Source organism: Pestalotiopsis fici (genome assembly GCF_000516985.1).
Source record: "Pestalotiopsis fici W106-1 unplaced genomic scaffold PFICI_Scf_5, whole genome shotgun sequence".
NCBI classification, from domain to species: domain Eukaryota; kingdom Fungi; phylum Ascomycota; class Sordariomycetes; order Amphisphaeriales; family Sporocadaceae; genus Pestalotiopsis; species Pestalotiopsis fici.
This window is the reverse complement of record NW_006917095.1, coordinates 56,657-83,669: the sequence shown is the minus strand read 5'-3', so window position 1 is coordinate 83,669 and position 27,013 is coordinate 56,657. Positions and strand designations below refer to the sequence as shown.

General features: G+C 49.7%; 10 protein-coding genes across 10 annotated transcripts; 4 read left to right on the top strand and 6 right to left on the bottom strand.

Annotated features, from left to right (window-relative positions):
- Positions 1–484: 484 nt before the first annotated feature.
- PFICI_07346 (Mitochondrial import inner membrane translocase subunit tim14) lies at positions 485–943 on the top strand (the record flags this gene model as incomplete). Its single annotated transcript, XM_007835927.1, has 3 exons — positions 485–535; positions 612–739; positions 805–943. 3 exons carry the CDS (start codon positions 485–487, stop codon positions 941–943), a joined length of 318 nt encoding a protein of 105 aa, XP_007834118.1.
- Positions 944–1,472: 529 nt separating this feature from the next.
- Positions 1,473–3,266, bottom strand: PFICI_07345 (uncharacterized protein; the record flags this gene model as incomplete). The annotated part of the gene is made up of 6 exons (XM_007835926.1): positions 1,473–1,545; positions 1,605–1,988; positions 2,044–2,329; positions 2,396–2,886; positions 3,012–3,061; positions 3,114–3,266. 6 exons carry the CDS (start codon positions 3,264–3,266, stop codon positions 1,473–1,475), a joined length of 1,437 nt encoding a protein of 478 aa, XP_007834117.1.
- Positions 3,267–3,464: 198 nt separating this feature from the next.
- On the bottom strand, positions 3,465–3,764 carry PFICI_07344 (uncharacterized protein; the record flags this gene model as incomplete). Its single annotated transcript, XM_007835925.1, has 1 exon — positions 3,465–3,764. The coding sequence occupies one exon, from the start codon at positions 3,762–3,764 to the stop codon at positions 3,465–3,467; it is 300 nt and encodes a 99-aa protein (XP_007834116.1).
- Positions 3,765–4,661: 897 nt separating this feature from the next.
- Positions 4,662–7,033, bottom strand: PFICI_07343 (ATP-dependent DNA helicase II subunit 2; the record flags this gene model as incomplete). The annotated part of the gene is made up of 3 exons (XM_007835924.1): positions 4,662–5,227; positions 5,280–6,475; positions 6,537–7,033. 3 exons carry the CDS (start codon positions 7,031–7,033, stop codon positions 4,662–4,664), a joined length of 2,259 nt encoding a protein of 752 aa, XP_007834115.1.
- A 696-nt stretch (positions 7,034–7,729) lies between these two features.
- Positions 7,730–8,518, top strand: PFICI_07342 (uncharacterized protein; the record flags this gene model as incomplete). Its single annotated transcript, XM_007835923.1, has 4 exons — positions 7,730–7,776; positions 7,841–7,874; positions 7,951–8,248; positions 8,352–8,518. 4 exons carry the CDS (start codon positions 7,730–7,732, stop codon positions 8,516–8,518), a joined length of 546 nt encoding a protein of 181 aa, XP_007834114.1.
- A 483-nt stretch (positions 8,519–9,001) lies between these two features.
- Positions 9,002–9,457, bottom strand: PFICI_07341 (uncharacterized protein; the record flags this gene model as incomplete). The annotated part of the gene is made up of 1 exon (XM_007835922.1): positions 9,002–9,457. The coding sequence occupies one exon, from the start codon at positions 9,455–9,457 to the stop codon at positions 9,002–9,004; it is 456 nt and encodes a 151-aa protein (XP_007834113.1).
- Positions 9,458–11,962: 2,505 nt separating this feature from the next.
- On the bottom strand, positions 11,963–13,224 carry PFICI_07340 (uncharacterized protein; the record flags this gene model as incomplete). The annotated part of the gene is made up of 4 exons (XM_007835921.1): positions 11,963–12,390; positions 12,444–12,667; positions 12,744–12,808; positions 12,865–13,224. The coding sequence occupies 4 exons, from the start codon at positions 13,222–13,224 to the stop codon at positions 11,963–11,965; spliced, it is 1,077 nt and encodes a 358-aa protein (XP_007834112.1).
- A 665-nt stretch (positions 13,225–13,889) lies between these two features.
- On the top strand, positions 13,890–16,137 carry PFICI_07339 (uncharacterized protein; the record flags this gene model as incomplete). Its single annotated transcript, XM_007835920.1, has 5 exons — positions 13,890–13,970; positions 14,037–14,234; positions 14,301–14,479; positions 14,543–14,712; positions 14,765–16,137. 5 exons carry the CDS (start codon positions 13,890–13,892, stop codon positions 16,135–16,137), a joined length of 2,001 nt encoding a protein of 666 aa, XP_007834111.1.
- Positions 16,138–21,564: 5,427 nt separating this feature from the next.
- Positions 21,565–22,647, top strand: PFICI_07338 (uncharacterized protein; the record flags this gene model as incomplete). The annotated part of the gene is made up of 1 exon (XM_007835919.1): positions 21,565–22,647. One exon carries the CDS (start codon positions 21,565–21,567, stop codon positions 22,645–22,647), a length of 1,083 nt encoding a protein of 360 aa, XP_007834110.1.
- A 1,976-nt stretch (positions 22,648–24,623) lies between these two features.
- On the bottom strand, positions 24,624–26,630 carry PFICI_07337 (uncharacterized protein; the record flags this gene model as incomplete). The annotated part of the gene is made up of 8 exons (XM_007835918.1): positions 24,624–24,680; positions 24,736–24,890; positions 24,964–25,094; positions 25,151–25,290; positions 25,358–25,503; positions 25,559–25,813; positions 25,863–26,492; positions 26,543–26,630. The coding sequence occupies 8 exons, from the start codon at positions 26,628–26,630 to the stop codon at positions 24,624–24,626; spliced, it is 1,602 nt and encodes a 533-aa protein (XP_007834109.1).
- Positions 26,631–27,013: the final 383 nt, after the last annotated feature.

Below are 27,013 nucleotides of genomic sequence, written 5' to 3'. Positions count from 1 at the left end.
GTGCCGACGTTGGTTGTCGTGCAATAAACTGACTGGCTACAACTTTTTTTTTTTCTTCCCTTAACCAACCAAAAGTTTAGGTACCAGTTTGCCTATTGGAGACAGACCAAAAATTTTGGAGGAGACCCTTCCCAAACTTTCCCAATCGATAACTGAAAGACCGTGGGGCAGCGCCAAGTGGGAGGGTCTGCAGGTAGCTGCCGCTTCGTCTGATTGGCCGGCGGAAAAACTCAACCATCCGTTGTCGCCTGTGATTGGGGCCCGTGCGTTCAGAAATTCATCGGTCCTTCCAGAGCCGTTTGCCCGCGGTCTGTCTTCCTTGCCGTCCGTCTGTGTATGTATGTCAGTAAAGTCCCGTTCAGTCCACCCCCAGATTCCGAGTGATTAACCATTCGGCGATAGAGGCAATCTTTTTTCCCCCCTTCTCTCTCCCTCCTCCCTGCCCCCCAGACAAGACAGATACATCACACATCAAATCACAGCCATGGCCTCAACACTAGCTATCGGAGCCGGAGTCGCGGTTGCCGCTTTCCTCGTACGTATTCTTGTCTTTTTGAACACTGCAAGGATCCTCAAACAACCCGCTAACCTACAACCTTTGCATCATACAGGGCCGAGCAGGAGTTGTCGCATGGAGGCGATCGCGCGGCGGTGTCGGTGCGCTGGGCAAGGCTTTCTACAAGGGAGGTTTTGAGCCCAAGATGAACAAGCGCGAGGCTTCTCTGATTCTGTCGCTCAAGTATGACTTCCGACCAAGGGTACTTTCTCAACTGGAACGAAGCAGAGACTAATACCTATCCACAGTGAAAGCGCCATTACAAAAGACAAGATTCGCAAGCAGCACCGAAATCTCATGCTGCTCAACCACCCCGATCGAGGCGGTAGCCCGTATCTGGCCACAAAGGTCAACGAAGCAAAGGAGTTTCTCGAAAAGCATTCATGATAATGGCACCACGACTACAAGCACGGTATAGATGCCACAAGAGACGATTCAGTGCGCCGGTTGTGAGGGCGAGCTATGTGTAAATATTTTGTACAACAACATCTAGGGTTGGCATGTACAAAGCGACGGCGTTCACGGAAGACTTTGGGTCATATTGCATGATAAAACGGGTGTTTTCTGGTTCATGGTCATGAGTCTATATTCTCTGTCAGGAATCCACTATTGTCCAACTCGGGGGCAAACTCTCTTCTCAAAAACATATAAAGCGGAACCGTAATGACCCAGGCGCATTCCTGGCAGTGATTAAATTCGAGTTCCGTTCCCATTGATGGCTCGGTCAGTGAAACACGCAAGCAGTCCAAAAGTCGTAAACGTTGAAATCTGAAAGAATGGCATCCAATCACATCTGGATGGGGTATCATTACCAAATGCAAATCGCTGTTAGAAAATGACGGGCGTGAGCCTCAAGGTCGCCTCTGTTTGTGTCGTTCCCATCGGAGGGAAATAGACACAGCAGAGCCAACGTTGCTCAATTTTTCAGTCTTCTGAGAACGAGGGGAAGACCGCCGTCGTCCTCGTTACCGTCGCTCCAATCACGAGGGCTGCACGACTTCGTCAGCAAGGGTCCAAGTAAGGGGATCAACTGTAGGATTCGACTTACTCTCCCTCAGGCTCCCAGCCATCTCTTTCCGAGTTTGAGATTTTCTCACCGGCTGACTTGCGTTGAACCATTTTCAGCAGGCATTGCATGGTGTAGACGGCATCATTTCCGGCATTGTGGAAATGACTGCTGGGTGATACACTCAGCTCCCGACACAGAAATTCGAGTGAACGAGCGTCGTTGCAACGTTGGGCGCTGCGCAGGATATCCTTGGTGTCAATCTCGTCTCGGTACCCAGCTAGGTCGCGAAGCCGAATACCAAGAGACTCAAAGTACTTAACGTCACTACCGACATCGTGGCCCACAAGGACAAAGTTCTCATCCCCACGGATCAGTTCCGAGAGGCGGCCATGGACGTCTTTCATGCCAACAAACTCACTGGTACTATTACTTGCGTTAGACAATCATCGTCTCTACTCCGAGCAGTAGTAACACTCACCCAAACAGAAAGTCATCAGGACATCCCTTCACATATGTCTTGTTGACGATGTCCTTGTGTTCTGTAATGCGCAGATGGTGCGTCTCAATGAATTCGCCCCAGTCAGCGAAAGACGTCTTCATCGGATCGGAATCCAGGATGCGCTGGGTGTCAAGGATGGCGAGACCAATTTCCGTGATTGTGGTTGAGCTGAACTCAGCGGCCTCGACGTCAAAGGAGATCAATCGGACCATGCATTCCATTGGGAAGGGAGTATGGAGGCACTGGAATAAAACACTTTGGGTCTCTAAAATACGATAATCATCAGCACGTGCCCCGATGCCAGAGTCTGTAGCCGTTTTCCATCACTCACCATTGGCGGTGAAAATGTGCGGCTGCTCGTCGAAGCCGAATATGGTCTTGTGGCGCATGCCTAGGTAGCGCTGTGCTCGCTTGAGTTGCTGGCCCCAGCCCTTTTGACGGACGATTGCCTTGCGGCGCCTAGCCTCCTTCTTGTCAGCTTTGCTATTGTGACGGCTCAGATGGTCGTAGATGAGCTCTATCTTCTCGCCATAGGCAATAACCTCATCCTTGCTGAAACTGCCTTTGGCGATATCGCCCGGCTGGATCAGCTTTGAAAGCTCAATGGCATTCGACAAGCCAGTCTGGTTGTCAATCCTGCGAACGAAGCGAGGCAAAATGGGACCGTCGAAGACGTTGACGAGGGCACCATCCTTCGAATCGGTAGGAATCTTGAGATCGAGGTTGAGCTGCTTATTGGCATCTGCAATCATACGCTCAAACTGAGCCGTGGGCACCATGAGTATGGACTCCTTCTCGCCATTGAGATCAGAGATGCAATATCTGTAAGGAAGAAAAGCATCAGCCATCAGTTTAGATACTCACTGCAGACTAGGGTGTGACCAAAACAGCGCGAGATAGGTAGGATAGAACTCGGCATGGTTAGAGCAAATTGGAGGGTGACTTACAGATCCCATTTGCGCGAAGTGAAGATATTGGCCCTGAACCACATGGCGACCTAGAGAAATCAGTCACGTACAATTCACGGCCACCAAGATGGAAACACTCACCTTCTCAGACTCCTTCTTCACATGTTGATGAGGAAATCCTCGGAGAAGTTTGAACGGGCACCAGCTCAATCCTGGCTCGGCCTCTTCGCCGAATTCGAGGTCGTGTGGGCGACTGACCTTTGCGGCCGTTTCAAGCTGGGGCGCTGCAGCCATATGGTGAATTAGTATTGAGTGTCTTCTCACCAAGGTAGTTTGGGATGATTTGTGTTGATGGCGGGCAGTAATAAGTGTACTGAAAATGGGTCGAGAAGAATGAGAAAGGGAACTGGTGAGAGAGAGGTAAGCTCGTAGGTTTTGTGATCAAGAGCTCAGAAGATGGTTGGCTAGGTAGGGTGGAGAAATCTTCAACCTTTACTTACAAGCTAGCCCACTCGAGTTCTGCCGAGCCCGAATATCACCTGGCAGGACGAGATCATGAATGGTGATAATGTCGCTGTCATCGCTATCGTTGTCGTCGTAGTAATTGGAGGCCTCGGCCGTATGGTCATGACAAAGATCATCATTGCAACCATCAACAAATTCCTCCACCTGAAGGTGGTGGTGGTCTTCGGTCACAGTGAGATCCTGGGTCTGCTCGACAAGGTCATGAATTGCGAGATCATCGTCCTCGTTGCTGAGTGGGCCGTAAAAGCCGGTTGAAAAATTGGGCATGGTGGTGGAATGCGGGAGTGTGATTGTGATTTAGCGAAGATGGGGAGATTCCATGCTAGAATGGCAGGGTCGCCAAGGTAAATGTATTGTGAAAAGCAAGCGCTGTTACTAGAATGACAGCAGAAAACAAAATGAAAGTAGCGGTAGGAACAAGAGTCTTTGCTCAGACACAGGTCAAACTCGCACACTCGGAAATATGAGTAATGTCTCTTAAGTTTGTTGTTGAGGTTGGCGTCAAAATAAAACACAAGTACCAGGGCGGGTCCGATGAAAGTATGTATACAAATCAAATCAAATTTGCAAACGCTTGATGTCATTAATTGTCCATGGATCCTTCCGAAATATTGCACCGCTCGAATGAACAGAGTGCAGGGCAAGTCAGTCAATCGGATTGCGGCATCAGGGCCTTTGCTTACAAACGGCACGCCGTCAGAAAAACAGCACCTACCTACCCTAACTTTATGCAGGTACCACGGGTAATCTGCAAGCAGCCATAAAGAGCCCAGCCAGTCAAGTCAGCGCTGCTTTTCTCGGTTTGGATATCAAATTACTGGGCAATATAAACTACCCAATTCACTCGATATGGTGAAGTTCTCGTCTACTATTTGAGATCTGTCAGATTTCTTTTCTGACATGTAACTTTGATCCTGTACCTAGTTGTCGTATTTTCTTCGATTCATTAGGACTTTATGTTTTTACATCGAAGTGACATTATGCCTTGTTGACAAGGTCATCGTTCAACTCTTCATGATACAAGCAATTACTGGCAAAGACTAGGTCTCCGTGCTGCGAACCATGTCCATTGTCTTGCCAATTCCCCCCCTTGCGTCTATAATCCACCAAGTTTGCTCAGCTATCTTTTCTCACGACTATTGCACATGAGTATGCTCTTGATGTTTATTTCAAGTTGGATTTCAAGAACTGCAAAATGTTAGCATGGAACAGCAATCCTGAAATGCACCAAGTTCGAGTACTTGCCTCGGCAGCCTCCTCGGTTGTGACTTTTGAAAACTCGGATTCTGTAGTGTCGATCAACCCAAGCTTGGGTTTCCTCACATTGTTGAACCAGAATTCCCTCCTATCTCCACCTAATGCGCCAGTAAAGAGTCTCTTTTTGAAATCCTTCAGGAAATCGTTGTATCTTTGAGGTTCCTCAAATAGGATCATGTATTCGCGGAGAACACCCAAGTTTTCTGTCGCTCGGTCAAAGTTCAGATCACCAAAACTCTCAGACACTAGGTCGCGAATCACTGCCCCCATCTGTTTTGGCGCTTCTTGGAGCACATCGTCGTTATCTGATGACTCCATCAACTGCTTGAAAGATGGAATGGCATTGTCTGGATCAACTTTTGTGCGCTTGTTGGCCGGTTCCCTTAGCAGAGCATCGACGTCCAAGCCAGACAGCGGTTTTCTCGCCTTTGGTTCTTGTTTACCACCACGCTTGCCTTTTGCCTTGGTTTCAACTGCATCAAATCGTTAGTTACAGTTATTCACCCTGAGTCATGTGCAACTTACCTTTCTTCACTTCGGCTGTCGCAATTAGATCGTCGAGTTTCGACTTTGCCTTTTCGACGAGATCATGGTCTGGAATGCGGTACTTGACCAGAATGGGAGGCATTGGCGGGACCGGCTTATCGGCGTGGATCGCTCTGTGGCGGACGACTTGATTGACGCGGTGGAGCGGAGGAGAAAAGGTATCATCCACTGCAGCATACTCCAATGTTCTCTCGCCTTCATCGTCCAAGGCATATGTTGAAATGTCCATGGCGTCCACATACTCATCCATAGCCTCGAGCAAATCTTCGGATGGTAGGAACCGGTGCTTGGTCAAGACGTTGTTCTGGACAGTCACCACTTTGTCAAGGGGTGGGAACGGATACTGCCGTACGTCCTCGGCAAAGGGCATGGGAATATCGTAAAGACATTCAAAATCCACGTCGATGTGGGGTGCAAGCAAGACCAGCTCGGGATTATTGCCGTCTTTCTTGACCAGTCGGGCCAGAGCATACGATTCGTTCTCGTGGAGAGAGTGGATGAGGGACGAAAGTTTCAAAGCATCAGCGTCGCTATTCTTCTGTGCTACCGTGACACAGCTCTCGCCAAACTTGAGAAAGGGTTCAAACTTGTCCTGCTGGATGAAGCCAATGATGGAAAAGCCCTTGGTCGTCTCAAGTTTGGTGATGTTGAATTCAGACTCGCTGATGTGAACAGCAGTTTGTCCATATGCGTATCCCTTTGCCAAATCTTCGAAATCGACATCCCTTTTGCCGCCTGGTCCATCTGGGTCATTGACCTTGTACGTGCGAGCATTCTTGACGGCGGCAAACTCGCCGCCCTTCTCGTATTCGACACCTTCCATGCCTTCGCCATCAAGGGCCTCAGTTGACTGTGATCCATGGTTGACCTTCAGGACAACATTGCTGGCAGTAGGAGGTGCTGCCCTCTTCGTCTTGAAATACCGCTCGACGTGGATACGCATGGATTCTGCATGCTCACCCAAAACCAGATCGCCGTCATAAGTCTTGTATGGCTTGTTTTGCTTGAGTCTCGGCATGTCGAGCTCATCGACAGCTTCTGCAATGGTGCCAAACGTTGCCAGGTCCTCACCGACAGCATCAACCAAGCTCTTTAGCAGCCTCTCATTCGTGGCTTTCTGTTCTGTCTTGTCCTCTTCCTTGAAACCATACTCTGCATCGTCAAAATCAACACCCCTGTTGCCGTTGTTAGCGCCAAGTAGAATGACATTTGTTGTATGATGAGCATAAAGCATACAAAATTGTCAATTGGATCTTGTTGTCTTGAAGCTTCTCAGCTATGCTGCTGATATCATCCGGATCCAAATCGAGAGGGGCTTCCCCGGAGGTGACCATGAAGATCTTGCGGTTGAACTTGAGCCTTGCCGGGGCGACCTTCTCAATCATCTGAATGGCAGGGATGAGGGCAGAGACGCAGTCGCCCGTGTCACTATCACTTGGCTTGATCTTTGTCTGCAGATACCTCATCTTGGCCAAGTCCATGGGCTGGAGTTCTTGGAGTATGGCGATGTTATCATAACCATCTTCGTCTTCCAAGCCCGTGTTTGTCTCATTTGTCCTTACGCCAATGACGCCCACGTTCCAAGTTTTCCTTGCGGCGGCAACAGTGGTAGAGATTTTGTCCCATATCCAGCGCATAGAGAAGTCGAGATCTGATTCTATCCTGCCATTGTGACAATCGGCCATGGACGACCCAAGATCGACAATGTACACGACAGCTTCCTTGTCGGCCATGTTTGATGGTGGTGGAATGAGTGTACAAATATGGCCGGAGTCAAACGAATGGCATGACTGAGAGTGTAAGAGAGAAAAGACTGGTTCTATATCTTTCTCATGAGGAATTGATCCTGGATATCAAGGATCCATTTACTGTCATCTAACTGTCAGGCACCTAAGGAGCTAGGGATTAGGCAGGCGCGGGCACAAGCATTGATCTAATAGCTGAGCGCGTCGAGTCTCGTCACAGGAATAGATGCAAGTGGGTCTCTGTCAACGCGAACAGAGAACGAAGTCACACTTTTTGTCCAGGCAGCTAATCCACATTTTTGGTGCTTAGCTCCCGCTCTGCGATGGCCCAAGCTCCTTGCATGAAGCCTGGGGTTTTAGCGCGCCAACTCTTTGGTCTTTCAGTTGAGTGGCTCCAATTCAAGAAAGCAGCTTGGTGTTCCAATCAATTGAGACCGTCATTGATGTCCTGATCGAACGTTCTACGTCTGGGCCTGAGTGGGCCGAGGCTCCTCGCTCAATGACATACACATGTAGATCCATTCTCATAGACACCCAATCAATCTGTTCACATTTCCAACATTTTTTTTTCTTACCTTTTCTGAGATCTCGTTGATGACGATAGAGGATTCATCCATCTACTAACCTCGACATCTGATCAAAAACCTTCGATTTGTAGTACATCCCATCAATAGCTGAGACACAATGGCGGGGTCTCTATTTTGGACGCCAGGTCCTTACCACATCCTGTCGTATGTTACATGGCAAAGACTGCACTTGGCACTATAGCCATTGCTAATACCGAATACTTCCTAGCTATGGAACCCTCCTAGGAACACAGGTCTTCCACGTAAGCAACTCTTCTTACTACCTTGTCCTTGTTGTTTCTTGAGTGTGTCTCTTGCTAACGACACCCCTGACGACAGACCTTCATAAACGCTACCGCCGCCTTCAAGACCCTCGAGCGCCCTCAATTTGCTGTACTTCAACGCGCCCTCTTCCCGGCCTACTTTGGAATGCAGACGGTTCTGCCGGTAGCCATCGCATTGACATACCCGGGGGGCTTGATGGCTGCGCCCAGCGGAATCCAAGGCGCGCTGTTGGACGAGACAAACCGCTGGAGCGTCGCCGTACCGCTCGTCACCATATTCGTCACCGGACTCATCAACTGGGCCTATTGTCTTCCGGTCACGAACTCCATCACGGATAAGAGACGGGCACAAGGTACGTTTTGCTTCCGAGGTTTTCTCCTTGATATACGCAAGCTGCAGGATGCACTTGTCGCACAGGATCCGTGAAACTGGACTGACCCAACCATGTGCGACAGAGACGAAGGACGGCAAAAAGAGTTGGGACCCTGCGCCGCACTCACAGGAGATGCAATCTCTGAACAAGCAATTTGGCAAGATTCATGGAATCTCCTCCCTGCTTAATCTGGTCACACTGATTGCAACCATTACCTACGGCTTTACACTGTCAACCAGAATCCTGTAAGCTCGATACGACTGCATGACGCTGCTTGGGAAACGCAAGGCACGAAATGAGAAAAGTACCATTACAATTGGGATAATTCAAGTGTCAATTAGCCATTGAAGATAATGTTATACCACATCCGAGATGCTTCGGAAACCAATAACCACAATCTTTTACGAGCCATGGGCAATCCCGTCTTCCATCCTGCCTTGCTTCAAGTAGAAGCAAACTCCAATTTTTTTTTTCTTGTCTCTAGTCCTCTCGACAGTTTTTGAGAGCAAAACGCTGAAATCAAAACCCGATGCGCCTTTGCCATCTCCTTTTGGCGGGGTATAATACGCGACCTGAAACACAGGCGCTCTTCAAATACTAATGAATAATCGCCGTGCTGAAGCAGATTTTGTTGCTGACGTGGAAATACCATATCGGGACCCGAATGCCGGGAAGCGACAGATAGGTCCGAATGAAAAAGGTCCGAAAAGAAAAAAGAAAAAGGTGGAACCTTTAGGGCTTTCCAGCGAGGGCCAGCAGCTCGGCCTTTGCTGCCGCCATCTTTCTGGCCTTGGTCTCGGCATCTTCGATGACGATGGCGCGGTCGGCGGTAGCAGCTCTCTTGAGGGAGCTGTGCAGAGAATGCTTGGGCGGAGCGAGGGCCAGCTGTCTGGCAACGTCAATTTCCTGGACAGGTCGCGGGTACTGGCGCATCATGGCGTCGAGTGGGTTGTCACCAGTCTGCGAGCGTGGCAGCTTTGGGGCAGGCAACGAATCGTCAGAGCCAGTCGACGTGGAAGACAGAGACGATCTGCGGGTGGCGGATTCAGGAAAGTAACTCTCGCCGGCCTCGACGGGCTTCTTGGGCTGGCCGGCGATTGTCTGAGAGTACGAAGTTGGCGTCTCCGTCGTCATGGGCGGCGTGAAAAAGCCGGTGATGTAGGAAAAGGCTTGGGTAAGGGCCGACATTTTTGCTTTCAGTACTCTAGTAAGGCTGTAATGGTGACTGATGGGTTCTCAAAACAGTGCTGGTATTCTTTTGGTGTTTCCTCTGTGCTCTTTTCTCTTTGGGCGTGATCTAATGTGAGACAGTAATACTCAATGTTTGGTGATTGAGCTATACACACACAAGCACTCAGGAAAAGGCAGAGGCAGAAGAGGGAAGAGGAGGAAAAAAAAAAATGAGAATCTGGGGAGTAAATGCAGAGTTTAAGGGCTTTGATGGTCGGACGGGGGCAGGTAAAATAGGATTTATTTCTGGGTATCCGTTTTACTGCTTGCTCCAGAGGTTGTGTCCACTCACGATACCCTCAGAACTTTGGAACGAAGTGGGACGCTGCCTTAAATTAGTACGAAAAGGAAGAAAAATTCCAATGGCTGACCCACCGTTGCGATCTTTCCATTTATTAGATACATCAGGCAACCCTGTCCAAGTCAATTGCTCCTGCCTTGAACTACCTATGTATTACACATGGGCTGTAACGTACCCGCAAGACGGCTTCTTTTCGTCCATGACATTGCACTACTTATTAGGCGTCCTCTCACTGTACGGGTGTGTGTGATCCCCCACGAGACGGTGATCTGCGCTTGCGTGTCTAGCTTACTCGAACAGACATTGGATGACGGGTAGACCGGCGTATGCAACTGCACTCCCAGTTTCAGAAAAAGAACTGCTCCTCATGTAGTGTAGGTATGTAGTGCTGCATACATCCGTACATATCTCTCTCTCTCTCTCTCTCTCTCTCTCTCTCTCACTCTCACTCTCTCACTCACTCTCTCACTCTCACTCTCTCAAAAGATTCGTCATTTGCTGCTCCTGCCTGTTTGCTGCCTCATAGTCCAGGAGGCGCCCTCTTAATTACCGGTATGGTCAGCTGGTCACCTACATCATCTACACAGGGAACATTCAATCTGATGTAAGGTGAGCCAAAGAGTCAAAGCCTGACCGGCAGCCCAGGGGGGGTTGTCCGACCCCTGATACCCAGCGCCGGTATGATTCGCCATGCTGCAGATAGGGTCCTCGAGCTGCCTTCCAGAAGGGCTCCGCTATCGCTAAGCTATCGCTAATGCACTCTCAGATTTCAGATTTGGGCGGGGCATCTCTCGACACTAGTGGTCTGCACAGCCTAAAGCTTTGTTTATTCTTGTACGACCCGGAAAGGAGCCTCCCCTCGTGCAATGATATACTTTGTACTTTCGTTCGGGATCCGAACTAGTTGAAAGTCTCAATGTGCAGAGTCGTTCAACAAGTTCGATGCAGATGCCCGCCTCGGTACAGCATAACTCAAAAAGATGTGGACAGTTGCAAGTATATCTTGTGACTTGAAGGCAGCCCCCCTTGTAGAAACGTATATCGCTATAACGCCACCACTCCGAGAGTGATCGTCATCACGTAGTCTGAGGGGCATCAATTGCAGAATTTGATCATATCATGAATCGTCACACACTGGACACAGCAGAGGCAACATAACGGCCAGACTCTGCACGCCTGCTCGCTTACCCGTTTGGTATAATATGACCACGACATTTACATTAGTCTTTGCAGCACACCATCTTGGAACACCCACTAACAGTCGCTTGACGCACCCAGAAGGCTGCAAATTCACGGACACTAGAAACATACAATTAGAGCTCAATCGCACAGCCTTAAGTAGTGGCATGCAGCGCCCAGCCAAGCCAAACGTCCTAGGGAGGGGCGCACGCATAAGGTTGACCCAAACATGCTGACAACCGCTTACCCGGGTTGCTGGTCTCTGGCTGAGCACTCAAGAGTGACTTTCTACTTGAACGAGGCTAGGTGATCAGAAATGATGATTTCTTGGCCACTATGATCTTGCTTATCGGCTCTCAAAGACAAGGTGGGTATGGACGCCACAAAAAAACGGGAAGGGAAAAAAAAAAAAAACAGAGTCCTTGCGGTTTTGTACTTGTCAGGTTGCACCGAGCCTGGGCCGCTTTGATCACATAACATGATTCGACCTGCATGAAGCCATGAGTCGCCGCCCGCCGCCCTCAAACAGCGGTCCGACGATGTTGGAATCGTATAGCTTGGCGCGCAAAAGTGCGGCACTGCATTGAAGCAACCTACCTAGATGATATGTATGATGGAAGATTGCGGGGGACCTTCCAGTTGGAGAGTTGCGAAGGATTGCAATGCTGCACCACGCGCATACTTGTCTGAGGATATGACGTCTATTCTCAAAAGGACATCTACCATTTATCAACGCGCAGTATCTACACATTTCCCCTCTTCTATGCAATCCCCGGACGGGATGCGATCGTCACCTCCGTACCTTTGCGATGCGAAACCCGTCCAGAGGCGCTCCGACGGTGGACGCCCGGAACAAATAATTGCCCTCCCTGCGTCATGGTACGTACACAAACATGGCTATTGTCGCAAATCATCATGGTAGAGCATGATTGTCTACTGATTGTAATGCAATCCGCATATAACCAGTTTCGACAAACTTCCATCTATTTCTGTTTACCGGCCTTTTCTTTCTGGGCCTGTCGCTTCTCCAACTCGCTTGTGCGAATCACCTTTGGTGCAGGGCGTTTGTACGGCGTCAGGCTGGGTATCGTCATACCGACTTGGCGCTGGTAATGTTTGTAATCGGGATACTTTCCTGCAGTGATTAACTCGGTGAGCCATGTCGAGCCCTGGAACAGCATGAGCAAGCCCATGGCGCCTACTCCGGTCCAGCTGTAGAGAACCTTGGTCGAATAGCAGCTCCAGTGGTAGAGCACCAGCCAAATCGTTTGCTCTGCAGTGAAGTTTGGGTGTCTGCAGTACGCCCAAAGGCCGGATGTGTTGAACCCCTGGTCCAAGTCCTCACGCGTGTATGGCGAGTCCCGGGGCACCTTGGCCGTCGCCTGGTACTGTCTCTTGCTGTTTTGATAGTCTAAAGAGCGGTCAGCGAAACATGCATTGCCCGACGACGCACTGTTGACGTACCCCATTGCTGCTGATCACTGAACCATTCAGTAAGCACCAGACCAAGCTGCACCGCTGTGAACATCAGGTCTACTCCAGATATCTCTTGCTCATGCTGAGATGCAAGCAGAATGGCATAGGTAGGGGCCGCCAGGAGAAATAGAAGCACACTCTGGATGAATGAGATGAATGTAACGTTGAGAATGAAGAAGGGAACTGAGCCGATATGCTTCTTCACGAGCTCCCTATGATCTCAGTAAGTACACATGTTGGGGGTATGTTTCTTCACTTATTCCAAAGGTCACGTGCTGATTCACTCACCATCTGTAGTCTTCAGACCCAACCTGATATCCTCCCCTGCGCCAGTAGTTGAATGTTAAGCGAGCCTTGGGTTTCGAGTCAGCCCTGTTTCGACCGATGCATAGACTACCAGATTACTCACGCTCCATACAGCACTCCAGAGAAGTACTAGATTAAGTCTTTGGCTCGAGATATTGTTCAGCTCAGCCCAAATCTTGTAGTGCACATTGTATATCGTAGGCAGCAAGCTCCACATGCGATCTACCTGGGAGTAGTTGCGGTTGGCCTCGGAGACGACCAGGAAGACGACACCGGCGAACAGCGAAAAGGCAAATCCAGAGACCAGCGGGTTCGTCTGCTTGTACAGCTCCAGAAGGTCGTGGGGGCTCGTTATGTGAGCCATCAGCCGCTGCGGCAGCTCATAGAGCTGTGGGAGGAAGGGCTCGACGGTCTTGGACCATTCGGCGCAGTCCTCCAGACGGAGGAAGTGCGGGAGGGCCATTGCTAATTTTTGCAGTTAATAGTTTCGCAAGAAGAAATGTGAAGGTGATGGATTGCAAGTTATAGACGGGTCGAAGAGCGGCAACACTCATACAATCAAATCATATACCTGCGGCCCGGCACGATACTAGGTTACGACAATGAGAGCCAAAAGAGACGTCATGACTTTGAACGTGTCCAGTGAGCTAAGTACGCACTTTAGCGTCCGTTGCTAGCGCCAGTAAAATGGTTGTTAGCGGCTGTGGCTCTGCAGGGTGGGGCGTCGCGGCCTGGAGGCTTGTTGACTTTGCATGCAGGAACGCCTCAAATTCGGGTCATCCACAACCGCGTTTGAAGGTATATCAGCCTCCAAAAGAACACAACAAAGCCACTTTGAACACAATGTTTGAAACGATTCAGGATTGGATAGTTTCCCCCCTCATTTTGTTGAGATTTATTTGATCGTCATCATTTCCTGTAGCAAATGAGGCTGCGATCCTCATAGCAAGAATCACCCGCGTTATGGAGCAGAAGCCTGCCTCGCGTACCTTTCTTATGTCACGCAATCTCCTCCGCTGACACCAGATGTACCAGCCATTCGCCAATCCAAAATTCCTTCTCCTTTGTTCACGGCGTCCTTCATGTTTTGCAAGATTGACCACGTTTACTGTTCGTTGCAAATCAAAGATGAGGATCCTCTGTGTGGCGGAAAAACCGTCGATAGCAAAGGCTGTGGCCGGACATCTTTCTGGCGGACAGCAGCAGACAGTTGGTGGCTCTCTTCTCAAACCTGTCCAAGAGTGAGGATAGCTTGCTGATTCGTGTCTTTATCAGCGCAACACTCCCAACAAATATATCAAGAACTACACCTTTGATTATGATTTCGGTCAGGGCTGGGGTAACTGTGATGTGACCATGACCTCGGTGCTTGGTCACATTACCACCACGCAGTTTCCGGCCGAGTACAAGGACTGGAGATTCCCGCCTCCAGACAGCCTGTTTAATGCTCCTGTTGTGACTACTACTTCCGAAGTGAGAAAAAACGCTTTTGTCGATGATAGGAGAATTGTACAGCTGACCGACCTATGACAATATCAGGACAAACTAGATGTGGCAGGGAATATCGAACAACAGGCCAAGTACTGCCAAGGTCTATGCATCTGGACTGATTGTGATCGCGAAGGAGAGCACATTGGCCACGAAATTTGTGAAGCCGCCAAGAGAGGAAACAACCGGATCCAAATAAAAAGAGCCAAATTCAGCAACATTGAAAGAGCGTACGTGGCGCGCTCTTACCAGAAATACGGAAGAATCTTCATTGGAATGCTAACCACTTTTAGTCATGTGCTGAACGCGGCAAGACACCTCGTGATGCTGGACGAGAGGCAGGTCAATGCTGTTTCCGCCCGTATCGAGCTTGATCTGCGCATCGGCTATGCATTCACCCGGTTCTTGTCCAATAATTTGAAGCCAATGGGCGAGCCTCTCACGGCCATGACACTGAGTTATGGTGAGTGGGAATTCGTTCGAGCAACCCACTTTCTCTTTGGCTCACTATTTAGGCTCTTGCCAGTTTCCAACCCTGGGGTTTGTCGTTGATAGATATTTTCGAGTCCGGAACTTTAAACCGGAGCCTTTCTGGAGCATCAAGGTCATGCACAAAAGAGAAGGAATCGATGTCAATTTTGCCTGGTCCAGGGGACGTTTGTTTGATCGGGCTTCAGTCATCATTCTCTACGAAAGGTGTCTCGCCGCCAAGATGGCTCAGGTCACCAAGGTCCAAGAAAAACCGACCAAGAAATGGAAGCCTCTGCCTCTGACAACGGTCGAGCTGCAGAAGCTGGCTACTAGATTCCTGCGCATGTCCGGTCAGGACGCAATGACCGCAGCTGAGAATCTCTACAACAAGGGATTCATCAGCTATCCCAGAACGGAGACTGATCGCTTCGATTCTGGCATGAATCTCCGAGCTCTGGTCCAAAAACAGACCACTGACAACCGATGGGGTGGTTTCGCGCAAGACCTCGTGGACGGCGGATATAATGACCCAAGAAAGGGGCGAAACGACGATAAAGCCCACCCTCCCATTCACCCAATCACTTACGCCGCGCCAGCTGTCCTGCAGAGCGAGAATGAAAAGAAAATATATGAGCTGGTAGTTCGCCGCTTCCTGGCCTGCTGTTCAGATGACGCAAAAGGTATGGCCACAGATATTGACATCTTGTTTGGCGAAGAAGCCTTTCATGCACATGGAGTTGTCGTGCTCGAGCGAAACTACCTCGATGTCTATGTCTACGACAAGTGGACCGGCAACGTTCAGTTGCCGAAATTCACGGTTGGCGAACGATTTGAACCTTTCGAAGCAATTATGACAGAAGGAAAGACTGCGGCACCGAGTTACCTGACCGAAGCAGATCTAATCGCCCTCATGGACGCCAATGGTATAGGTACAGATGCTACAATGGCCGAGCATATTCAAAAGATCCAAGATAGGCAATATGTCAGTGTTGTACCCCGGTCCGGTCGCCAGGCGGGTGGCGAGGGAGAGGATGACGATGATAGTCCTGCACCTGCTCGAGGAGCCCGGGGCGGGCGCGGAGCTCGGGGAGCTGGCCGTGGCCGTGGTGGTCGCGGAGGGTCGAATGCCGGAGGCAGCAGAGGCAGTGTGATGGAGTTCATCCCCACCAAGCTAGGTGTAGCCCTGATTCAGGGATTTGATGGGATGAACTTTGACACCAGCCTGGGCAAACCTTTCTTGCGCAAGGAGATGGAGTTGAAAATGAAGGCCATATGCGATGGTAGGACAACGCGCCAGGCCGTTCTCAACGAAAGCATCAACCAGTACCGACAAGTATACAACCAGTCCCAGGAGAAGCTCAACGTGCTCAAGACAGTAAGCTTTCAGCCTACCAGCCATCAGTCGGTGGCTGCGTAAGTTCCCCGAAGACCAAGATGCTAATTATTTCCTTCCAGGCTTGCAGACAATACCTCTTTCAGAACGCTGGTGCATGATACCATCTTTCAATCAATCACAACTTACACGTGCGAAGTCCTACTATATGGCTGGGTACGGACTGTAAATTGTTCCGACCTCCTAGTATAATTCACAGCAGTAAAGGCTCGCAACAATTGCACCTTGAGTTAAAGTGTACTGTCCTCCTTCTCATCAGCAGCCTTTATCCAACCAACCCTTAAACCCTAAGCGTCAGACGCCACTTCTGCACCATTCAGGTTTCAAGGCTGGACCTTGCACCCGCGGCAATTCCTCGCTAGGTTGTTGCAGCGAACATCCCTACACAGCAGTGGATTGGGGTGCTCGATCGACACGCTTCCAAAGTGATTGCATGTTGGTTTGAGGAGATGTATGCATCGCAAGCATGTCTTGAAGGTACTACCAAACACGGTGCCAAATCACATAAAGACGCAAACAGAAAGCCGGGTCGACACGGAACAAAAGCCAACGAGATAACAAACTATAGCCATTTCTAGAAGAAAAATGACGCGGTGTATACTTCGCATATATAAACACGCCTATCACATATACCCCTGCGGCACTATATGTGTGTCGTATTACGTGAAATGTCCTCTCGGTCCGGTATATAGTAGTATAATGGTGATTCATATATATGCGGACCCATCAGAACCAAAGCTCCATTCCCACAGGGTGGCTGGTTCTTTAAAGTAAAAAAAAGGCGACGCTCTTCTATTGTGCGGCTCGTCCTATCGCAGCATTTCACAACGTGGGGGGAGTCCTCCAAGGAGAATGAATGAAGCGCAAGCAAAGCATTATGCGCATGCAAATGCATCATGCATCGGACTGGGTCAATCGGCAGCCGGGGGCTCGCACAATTAGATACGTGCACCACAGCTCTCTTGTTCTCCCTCTGTGCCTCTCTCCTTGCTCCTGGCTCCTTGATGATGCAGTATGTACGTTTGTATTCCAGAGTTGAGCCAAGCAGGTCCCGGGAAGTATTCCACAATAGACTGTACTGCTGCACATAAGGCGGGGCGGGATCGGACAAGAAAGCCTACACATTGCACCACATGCCTCGTGTCTCTCTGCGCGATAGGCAGGAAGACGACGACGACCCCTCATCTGCTCTACATTAGCTATCTATTTGTTAGACATCCGATATCACCACTAATGTATGCAAGCAAGCAAGCAAGCAAAAAATCAATTGGAGAGGGGCTTGCTCGTTCAACAGGGTCGCAACGCCACCTGCATTTGGGTATTGCACGCAGACAAGGAAATGTAGGGTACAACCCTGGTAGTCCGTCACGGCGTCACCTGCCTTACATACCAAGAGGGAGGTCGGGGAATTTTTACTGGTTTGGCAGAAAGGTGCCCCTCTTCTCTCTCCTCTCTCCTCTCTCTCGGCTCACTGGCTTGTCGGGGGGGCGTCTCCCAAGAAACACGCAAGAGCCGGTATAAGGTAACCGGGGATACCTAGGTAGCTTCTTTTGCTATCTCACGATATCTCCCCGGGAGCGGGGTTCTGGCTTTCTCAGCGGGAAGATACAATAATACCATGTATACGATAGTTGAGCGAAAACGCCCGCCCGAGCCCCTCCATTTCAGATGACGGGGACGGCATTCGGGAGTGACGATCCCCTTGCTTGCCTGCCCCCCAAAAGTCGGGGACTCGATACTTTATACCACTAATGAATTGGTAGTAGCTCGAGTTTTTAGTTGAACTTGCACCCCCCCCGAGGCCCCAGCCAATGAGAGTATAGACTGCAGGAAACGTGAATAAAGTATGGCTCTCCTCAGGGCTGATAGCATGGAAACACGTTCTTTGATGCCTCGATCTGCCGTGGGCCGCCCGGTAGTTCCTTTTCTTCTTCTCAAGGCTTTTTGGAGAAACAAATCAAAACCCTCTCCAAGGAGGCGAAACGAATACACACAATTGCGAGTCATTTTTCGACAGGACGGACCTGGTCAAAACGTTCAGGAGCAAGTGGGCTCTTTTTTTTGCTAAAGCACGCACTTACCGTAAGATAATAGTAGTAGGGGGGCGGCGACATGGTTCTCGTTACTTTCAATGTAGGTACGCGGAACTGTATTGCGATAGACTTGCAATAGTCCCGACTGGTCCCTACAGTAGATCAGGACGCGAACAGTTTTGTGGTGGTGGTGGTGGGATGATTGTATTTGCGGAAATTCAGGGTCCAAAGCCCTCACTCTTCCCAGTTGATGACTACTGTCATTTTTGTTCTTTGTTAAATTTCCTTTTTCAAAGTATCGCGATTCCTGCCGACGACTATTTCCTCTCTATTCTTAGCTCGGAGGATCGTCGCGAAGGGTGTCGTGGTGGAGTCGATTGCCTGTCGCGATCCCGACCGTTGAAATTTAATGAGAGCTGAGCGCGTCTCTCTAAGATGGGGGCCTCTATTAGTGTACTGGTACTATGTATGTTGGCAATGTAAGTAATTTTTGGTTGTAGATATTTCTAAGTAGTAGGATATTCAAATCAAGAAAATGATCATAGGAAGCACAGTCAGCTCTCTTCAGCTCCGCCTAATCCGGTATTTCGGTTACCAGCTGATGCGAGCATATCCAGCTCTTGTCCTTGTCTATCCATACATGAAAACGTCCGAGTTCCTTTTCGAACATTCCACCGCCACCCCTTTCTCAATTTTGCACATCCGCTCTCCTTTTTCCCATCATCTTTTGACACTTTCGTGGGCGACGCCAGCGCGACACGCTACAGCTTCCGGGCTGATCGTGGCCGAACTCTAATCTACCCCCTTCTCCAGAAATACTCGTGTCATTCCGGGTTGCTCAGATCAATGGGTGGCATGAAAGTTGGAGGGGGGTGCGAACAGCATAAGCCCTGGTGAGCCAGTCGAAGGAAGCTTGGAAGTTATTATTGTAGCGTGGCTACTGAACTACTGTCGCGACGTACTACGAGATCCAGTCAATCTACGGGCACACCCGAGCTACTTTTCAAGTTAGGGTGGGTGGAAATAATAGCACATAGTGGTTTCCACCCCCATTCAATCTCTTTGCTTGTCGCTGGTGGTCCAGTGGCTCGTTTTCCTGCTTGCTGGGGCTTGCTGGGGCTTTAGCTCAGCAAGCAACCGCTAAGAACACACCCCGGCTTTTGCATGAGCCGGTGATCTGGCCCTGTCATCGCGATCACAAGGGGATGCCGAACAAAGCAAAAAAGCAAAGCGTGCCAGGAAGGGAATCGAAAGAAACCGGACCTTCGGAAGAGCGACGTTGCAGAGTGATGACCACGCTCTGTTTTTCTCTGTTTCATGCAGTGTGTAAATGGATCCTTTCCTCTTTCTTCCATCGACTTGCATGCATTTCAGACCTTTGGGTTTCGACAAACTCTCAAACGCTTCCTCTGTCTGCCTTGTCTTGTCAGGGAAACCAGCCCTACGTCATTCGGACAAAAGCCTTGGTCGGCCTCCGACTTTTGGGACTTTGGGTGTACCGTAGCGCCTGTAGGTACCGTCCCATAACAGACAGACCCTCAACAGAAGGATCCTCAGAGGGCCCCAGAGCTACAGCGACACTATTATCCATTATCGTGTCCACAGGAGCTCTCTCCAGACCGGAACGGCAGCCGCTTGCCCAAAATACCCATAAAACGAGTCACTTATCCTGAGGACCGCTAGTCTGGCTACACTAAAGTTATGGAGTCGTTGCGGGTTGGCGGGAATCCATAGAAGGTCGGTCAGAAAAAGGGCATATCCATACAGTACGGCGCACAAGAATAAAATAATTCAAAATGAAGCAAAAAATGTAGATGCAGCAGATATATTCAACAGGAATGCAGTGAGGCTGTCTGCTTATTCCATTTGTTTTTCCTGTGTTGACCGGCGGATTCTTCTAGAACCAGTGGCTTGTTGTTGGCGTCGCCGTATAAAGAGACAGATTTAACAAAGACAGCAGGAGTCAATATAATAAGGAGACATTAGACAGACATAGAGTAGAGCGTAACCTAGCAATCTCCATGATCCCACCCTACCCCCCTGGTACGGTAATGTCACTTTGAGCTCGCACAGTACATCATCAACTGATAAGACCGCTATGCGACCAAAAAGGTCAAGTTGTAATACACAGAGGATAACCCCATAACACACGAAAGGAGAAAGAGGTAAAACCATGGCGAGAAATCAAAATACAGATAATAATGACGAAAGGAACACGCGCGGTGGATAATGTAGATTCGGTACTTTACAAGTACGCGTCCACCTGAAGGACAGTTGAAGCCATAATAGTATGGTTGACGGCTTGTGGCAGAAAGCTCAAAGACGGGCCCCCGAGAACCAACTCTCTGGGCCAATTCATTGAGGCACGAGGTCGCTAGGGAGTGGCTATATCGACGCTATGAAGCCACCCCCACCTCCCATCCATCCGTAAAGTGACACGCTCAATACCTGCTGAATCACCTACATATCCCGGTCAGACAGCCCAACCCGATCATACCATCACATTACCTGCCAGGTACTTGTGTCAATAAAGGACTGATTGACTGACTGACTTGAACTTGGACCGAACCCGGGCCTTGGGAACTCTGCCCCAGCGCCAATCCCTACCATGGGCATTTCGTCCTAGGTATCCCATCTTAGGAATTCAGTCCAGTCCAATCCGATCCCAAGCCCGTCACATCCCCTCCCATCCTTAGCACCAGTCGCATGGCAAAGCCCAGGCCGCCGGTTGGCACAAGGCCATGCAAGTACCTTGGGTACTTGGCCATTACTTGGGCACTGTCGATGACTTGGATCATGGTGTGTGTAGGTAGGGTGTGGTGTAAGTTGATTATGTGTGTGTGACTGATCTGTGTGCGAGTGCGTGCGTGGATGTATGGGTGGTTATGAGTGAGTGTGTGTGTGTTATCTAAGGTGTATCTATCGCTCTGCCCATGCCTGGTGGTATGTAAGTGCGCCGTGTCGCTCCTTTCCTGCTTCGGATCTTCTCCTTCCCTCCAAGCAACATCAACAAAGACAACAACGACCACGCATCTTTTGCACCCCCTCACAGTCATCTTCTTGTCACAGTTCCGGTCATCGCGTCAGCACTGCCATTTCTTCGTCCTGCTTTACTTCTTTCGAGTCACAGATTTGCTCTTCTCATCAACGAGCAAAGCCTCGGAATAAGTTACTATTTCTGAACCATACGGCACTGCCTACTTTCGGAGCCCTGTTCTTGTAAGTCGCGCGCACCTGCAGCACCCATCTCTGACTCAACCCACTACCACCCCAGGCACTCCCGCCTCACTCGCACACCTTTGCGCGGCCGATAGCGACGCGTCGCACAAACCACCATCTCTGGCTGTCCACATATACTGATGCGCCCGCCTCTACAGAATCATATCCTGAAAGTATTCAGAAATTCTGCAGACCCAAAATGGCATCCCTGGCAACCAGTGCTGCTGCTGTTCGCGATATCGCCAAGACCTCCCCCGGCCGAGACAACTTCACTGCTGTAGCGGCCGCCCGGAGCGTTCCTGTGACACGATCCCACCCCCTCCCGACACCTCCCAACTCCATATCTCCTGCCCTGCCGCCTCACGGCCTCAAGGCTCAGCTACAGAAGGCTTCCAGACTGGAGCCCATCGACTCCGATCTGGACTTGCACGACGGCACCGACTCTGAATCCGTCGGTTCGACTTCCTTCGAGTCCACCGGCGCTATTTCCCCAGCGCTACTGGCAAAGTATCACCTCCCGGAGATTCTGCTGAACCATGGCCCCATGCCCATCCGCTACATAATGGGCTACCTGACGACATCAGTTCCTGGCTTCGCCGGTATACCACCACCAAAGGCCAGGAGACTCGTCGTTGCGGCGCTGGAAGGACGTGGACAGGGACACGGCGCAGAGGGCGGAGGGGTCAACGGTGATGTGATATTCGAAAAGATCGGCTGGGGAAGATGGGACGCGAAGCGACGGGGCCACCCGAACCGTGACACCTCTTCACGGAGGTCGCCCGACGCTGCAGCTCCCTATCCGGCCGGCATTCCTATTATCAAGGGCCCCCGCGGCTTTGACCGCACTAGGTTGGGCGCCCGCCCCTCCAGCTTTGGCAACTCGGCCGCCTTTTCACATGATGATCGCGACGTGAGCATGCTTGAGAACGAGGCAGATAAGATGTCCCTCGACTCTCTTGACGGACCCGCTTCGGCTTCCTGCTCCGAGGCCGGCGACGATGACGACATGATCATGAATGACGACCCCGAGGATGCCACTGACGACGAGGATTGGGCTGCTGTGGGAGCTGCTGCTTTGCGCGCAGAGTCTTACTCCAGCCCGGCCGAGGCACGCCATGGCTTCTCGCACGTATATAACTCGGGCAATTTCCGCTCCTTCTCTGGAGCTGGTATGCTTCGTGAGCCTCGACTCGACAATATCGATCTTGCTGCATTGGCTGCCTCCCCCAACACCCAGGAGCGCGAGGCCATCCAGGCACTTTTGCAACTCGGTTCTGTATAATAATCTTTTGCATTGACGGCGTTGTTTTATTTTTCATTTGGGCGAAGAGGAGCGACAGGCGGCCATGGAATCGAGCCACTCCCAACTGGCTGGCTTTGGCTGCATTGAATTTCAAGCGTCATACATGATCGAGGCGGTGTTCCTCCAAATCATGACCATCATCTCATCGACACGGCGCCTCTGACATAATGCGATCTGGAGGATATTTTGGGGTTCTTGGTTGGTTTTTTTTTATCCCAGGTGCACAAACTCCCCACGGCACCGACTAAAGCATGCGCTGGCGTGCTTGAGACCCAGGAGGTTTACTCTAAAAATATCCACCTCCCATGGTAGCGGGCCTTCCCCGGAGTCGACATTTTCTCTATCTCTTCATCATACACGACCTCACGACCCTTACTCGTACACGAATCTCGAACGGATTCCATCTACGATACCCCCTCAGGACTACTGGGCAAACCTTGAGACCTTGTGCGCTCGGTTTCCTCGATACCCCCCTGCCACTTTTTATTTAAATTCAACTTATACCCGAATCGAACCTATGTTTTCTTCATGAAACACGGATACCATTTTCCGCTGGCAGAAAATACACATACCCACTTCAACAATACCGTGGGAAATCTGCATGTCTCGCCTGGGAATCGATACCAATCTTTGGTTTCACGCGAGCGGATTCATACAATTTTGACGCTGCATTGCGTTTTCGCATTTACACAACTTAATTTTTTACAGAAAGTGCCGAGCATTGATTCTGCACTTTCGCAATTTGGGCGCCTGCTGTTGTAGCTGGACATTTACCCATATCACACAAATAGTTGGCCTTGTTGGACCTTGAAGAGCCCCCAGTAAACTGGTGGAGGCTTTGGTACAAAGGCAGAAAAAAGTGGACGCCGTCTTAGTAGTTACGCACCATGCTAAGAGCAAGAATCTCATACTGTCCACTGAATAACAAAAGAGCACGACGGAGTGATCGGCAGAGAAAAGAGAAGCAAAACCTCCCCACTTCTTTTGGGCGTTGGATTGGCATGATTAGTAGACGTTTCTAGTTATGCTGTTAAGGCTTAGCCTTGCTCATTACAGAATGGAACTTTGATCATCTTCCTCCCTCCATAATATTTTCTTCCCGACCATGATTTGCTTGCCTGTGACAATTGCGAATTGTTTACATCTAACCTTTAGTGCACGTATTGGCAAATTGGGTATGGCCATGTAGACTCTGGTCGATGGGATTTCAACGGCTCATGAATTTATGGTATGTGCCAAGATGTATATTATGGCGTAGCCTGTTCACAGCTACTAATGTTTTGGATCATGTATTATGCAGTCTTTGGCTTATCGCACCTCTGCTCATCAATCTTAGAAATACGACGATGGTTCCATCAAAACTGTCCCGAAAACTACTGGGTACTTCCTGCATTTGGACCCGTGTCATCGATTTGATCTTTGAAGCTGCATGTGTGTAATCACTGAGTCAACTGTCCCAAATCCAGATATCTACAATCATCCCCCAAAAGAACTCCTTTCAAGCTGAGCCTAATAGCAAGATGGACCAAGCATTATATATCATGATTCCACTGATCTTTACGTGTGATCGGGATTTTAACAACTTGAGCGCTCAGGTTGTCGTTTCTGACCTGTTGAATAGGGACTTATCTGTCTGGAATACGGAACTGCAAAAATGGGTCATACAAGCTGGCAAGTACACCATCTTCGTTGGAGTGAGCGGTGGCGACATGAGAGTGACAGAAAGCTTCGTGATTGATGCTAGTTAGAGCGTTGGCAGGAAAATACAACATATTTACAAGCATACCTGTTACTTGTACTTGGGAACTAGTTGTAAGAGAATCAATTGATATTTGGGTCATAATTTCCAGCTATGTGTCATCAGTATCGATCATTTTAGTCTATGAGCTTGTGCGATGAATCAAATGTCAAGATGTTTCCTCATATGCCATCTTTTCCCACTGACCCCTGATGCACTAGGTACTGGCAGGATGTCTTTCTCTGATAGTCACAAGAAGGCCGTCTTTGATTCCCTACGGAGGAACAATTTAGCAAATATCGATGCAATTGCGAGTGTAGACGCCATACCATGTTCAGGGCGGCAAGTGGCTCGTATGTCCTCTTGTCGTCCGCTAAGATGACATCGAAACGCTGGAGAATCGCCGTGCTGATGGCGAGTCCCTCGTAGGTGGCAAGGGCGCGCCCCAGACAGCTACGTGGCCCGGCATTCCAAGAATGATACTCTGCACAACAATATGTTAGGACGTTTGTGATGAAAGAGACATCGAGAGTCGCCAGATATGCGGAATGACTCACTAAATGGACTGTATGAAATGCTTTCTCCATTCTTTTTGAACCATCGCGAAGGGTCAAAGGTGGCAGCGTCATCTCCCCATACCTCGGGCATGCGGGAAAGTACGTAATTCTGGTAGCTGACAATATCGCCTCTGTTATAGGTTTGTCATTATCGGCGCACACTAACTGATAGATAACTGTATCATACTTTTTGATTTGACGAGCAGGCATGTTCAGCTCGGGTATCGCGGGAAGTGTGTCGTCTCCTGCGGCCTCCATCTGACCGGCTGGGGATACAGTGTCGAGGCGCGCAGTCTCGTCCCACATGGCATTTGCGAACCGCATTTTCTTGTCGGATATATGATCATTAAATCAAGCCAATAATAATGGAGACCTGGTAGAATTGTCTACATACCGGCGCATCTTCATAAGTCAGAAAGGTATTGTCTAGACCTGATTGCTCGGCCTCATTTCGTATCTTCTCCACGGCATTCAAATGCCGATTGTCACTGTGCAGTATCTCCTTCATCAGCCAGGAGATGGTGTATGCTGTCGTGTCGCCTGTGGCGGGAAAAGTTTGTCAATATGAATCAACAAATTACACGAAAGAACTTACGGCCTGCAGAGAGGAATGCAAAAACCATTCCTCCAAGCTTGTATTGATCATTTGTTGACTGAATAAACATGTCCAAAAGATCTACTCCAGCATCCGGGTCTGGCTCATAGCCATTTTTGATTAAATCGAAACGTTTTGCAATAAGAGCATCGATCTGTGCGTAAAAGAGGTTCACAGCTCTTTGCGAGGTCTTGTCTTCTCCAGATAATTTCTCGGTTATCCGCCATAATGGGTCGCGTCTTCTGCGGTCGAATACTAGAGCTCGAGTCAGATTCTATCCAATAGGAAACTGGAAGTGACATACAGTGGGTCGCCTTGTCGAATGCTTCGACATATGGTGGTATTGACTCGAGACTTCGCGGGTGCTCAGACAGGATATCCAGAGCCAACTCGTCCTCGTGAAAAGCAATGCGAAGGAAGAGGCAGAACATGAGTCGTCCCATGAGTGCCTGAAAGTCAAATTGTGTACCCTCCTTGGCTAGATTCGACAGCAAACGAGTCAAGATACCAAGCCAGTAGTGAAGCGATCGTGTGATATGCGTTTCGAAATTCTTCTTGCTGAATGCTCGAGTGGCTGCCTTGCGCTGGACTTGCCACTCCTGACCGTCTGCGACAAAGATGCCCGTTCTGTGAAGTGTTGCAAACATGTTGCGAGTGAATGCACCACGAATGTAGTTTTTGCTATTGTGCTTCTGTATGTGCTCTAGATAAATTGGGTGGTTGATAATGTGCAGACGAAAGAAAGGGACTGTCATTTCATAAGCAGGTCCGTACTGCTGATATAGCCGATACCAGGCTTTACAGCTGGCTGAGCCTTGGGTCTGAAGCTCATGAGCACTGCCGATGAAAGGCTTTCCTTTGAGTTTTGGAATCAACTTTGAGTTGCGAGAAGACGATGACCGGAATCCCCTGTCACGGTATGTCCAGAATGTCCCTATGGTCAAAGTCAAGATATATCTTTGACGGTCATCCTGGTCAACTTACTGGTCACTAGGAGGACGAGGCACAGGCCAGCAAACTCAATCACTGTGGCCGTCGTTGGCTGTTGAAGCAGCAAGGCAGGTGTGTCCATATTGATGTGCCCGCCACTGTGCGTTCATCCCATTAAAGAGCGAGACTGATATTGCTTCGAGTGCACTTTCTCTCAAGATCCTGGATTTGATGATGCAATCCTTTCATAGTGTTCCTGTTCGTCGTCGCTTAATCGAGGATGATTAACAACAGTACTGCGTGCTCGAGTTTGAACCCCGCCAATACCCCCGACCTCTTCTTGGTTACACCGGGCCCCTCCCCGACATCCCCACAGGCTCCGGATGCCGATGCATGCCCTGACGCCGCTTCCGTAAGTGCGCATCATCATCATCATCAGATTTCCCCAGATTGCCATGGGAAAGAATAAACTACATAACCCGAAGATGGGATACAATTTCCATGATCTGACTGCCTCGAGTTACA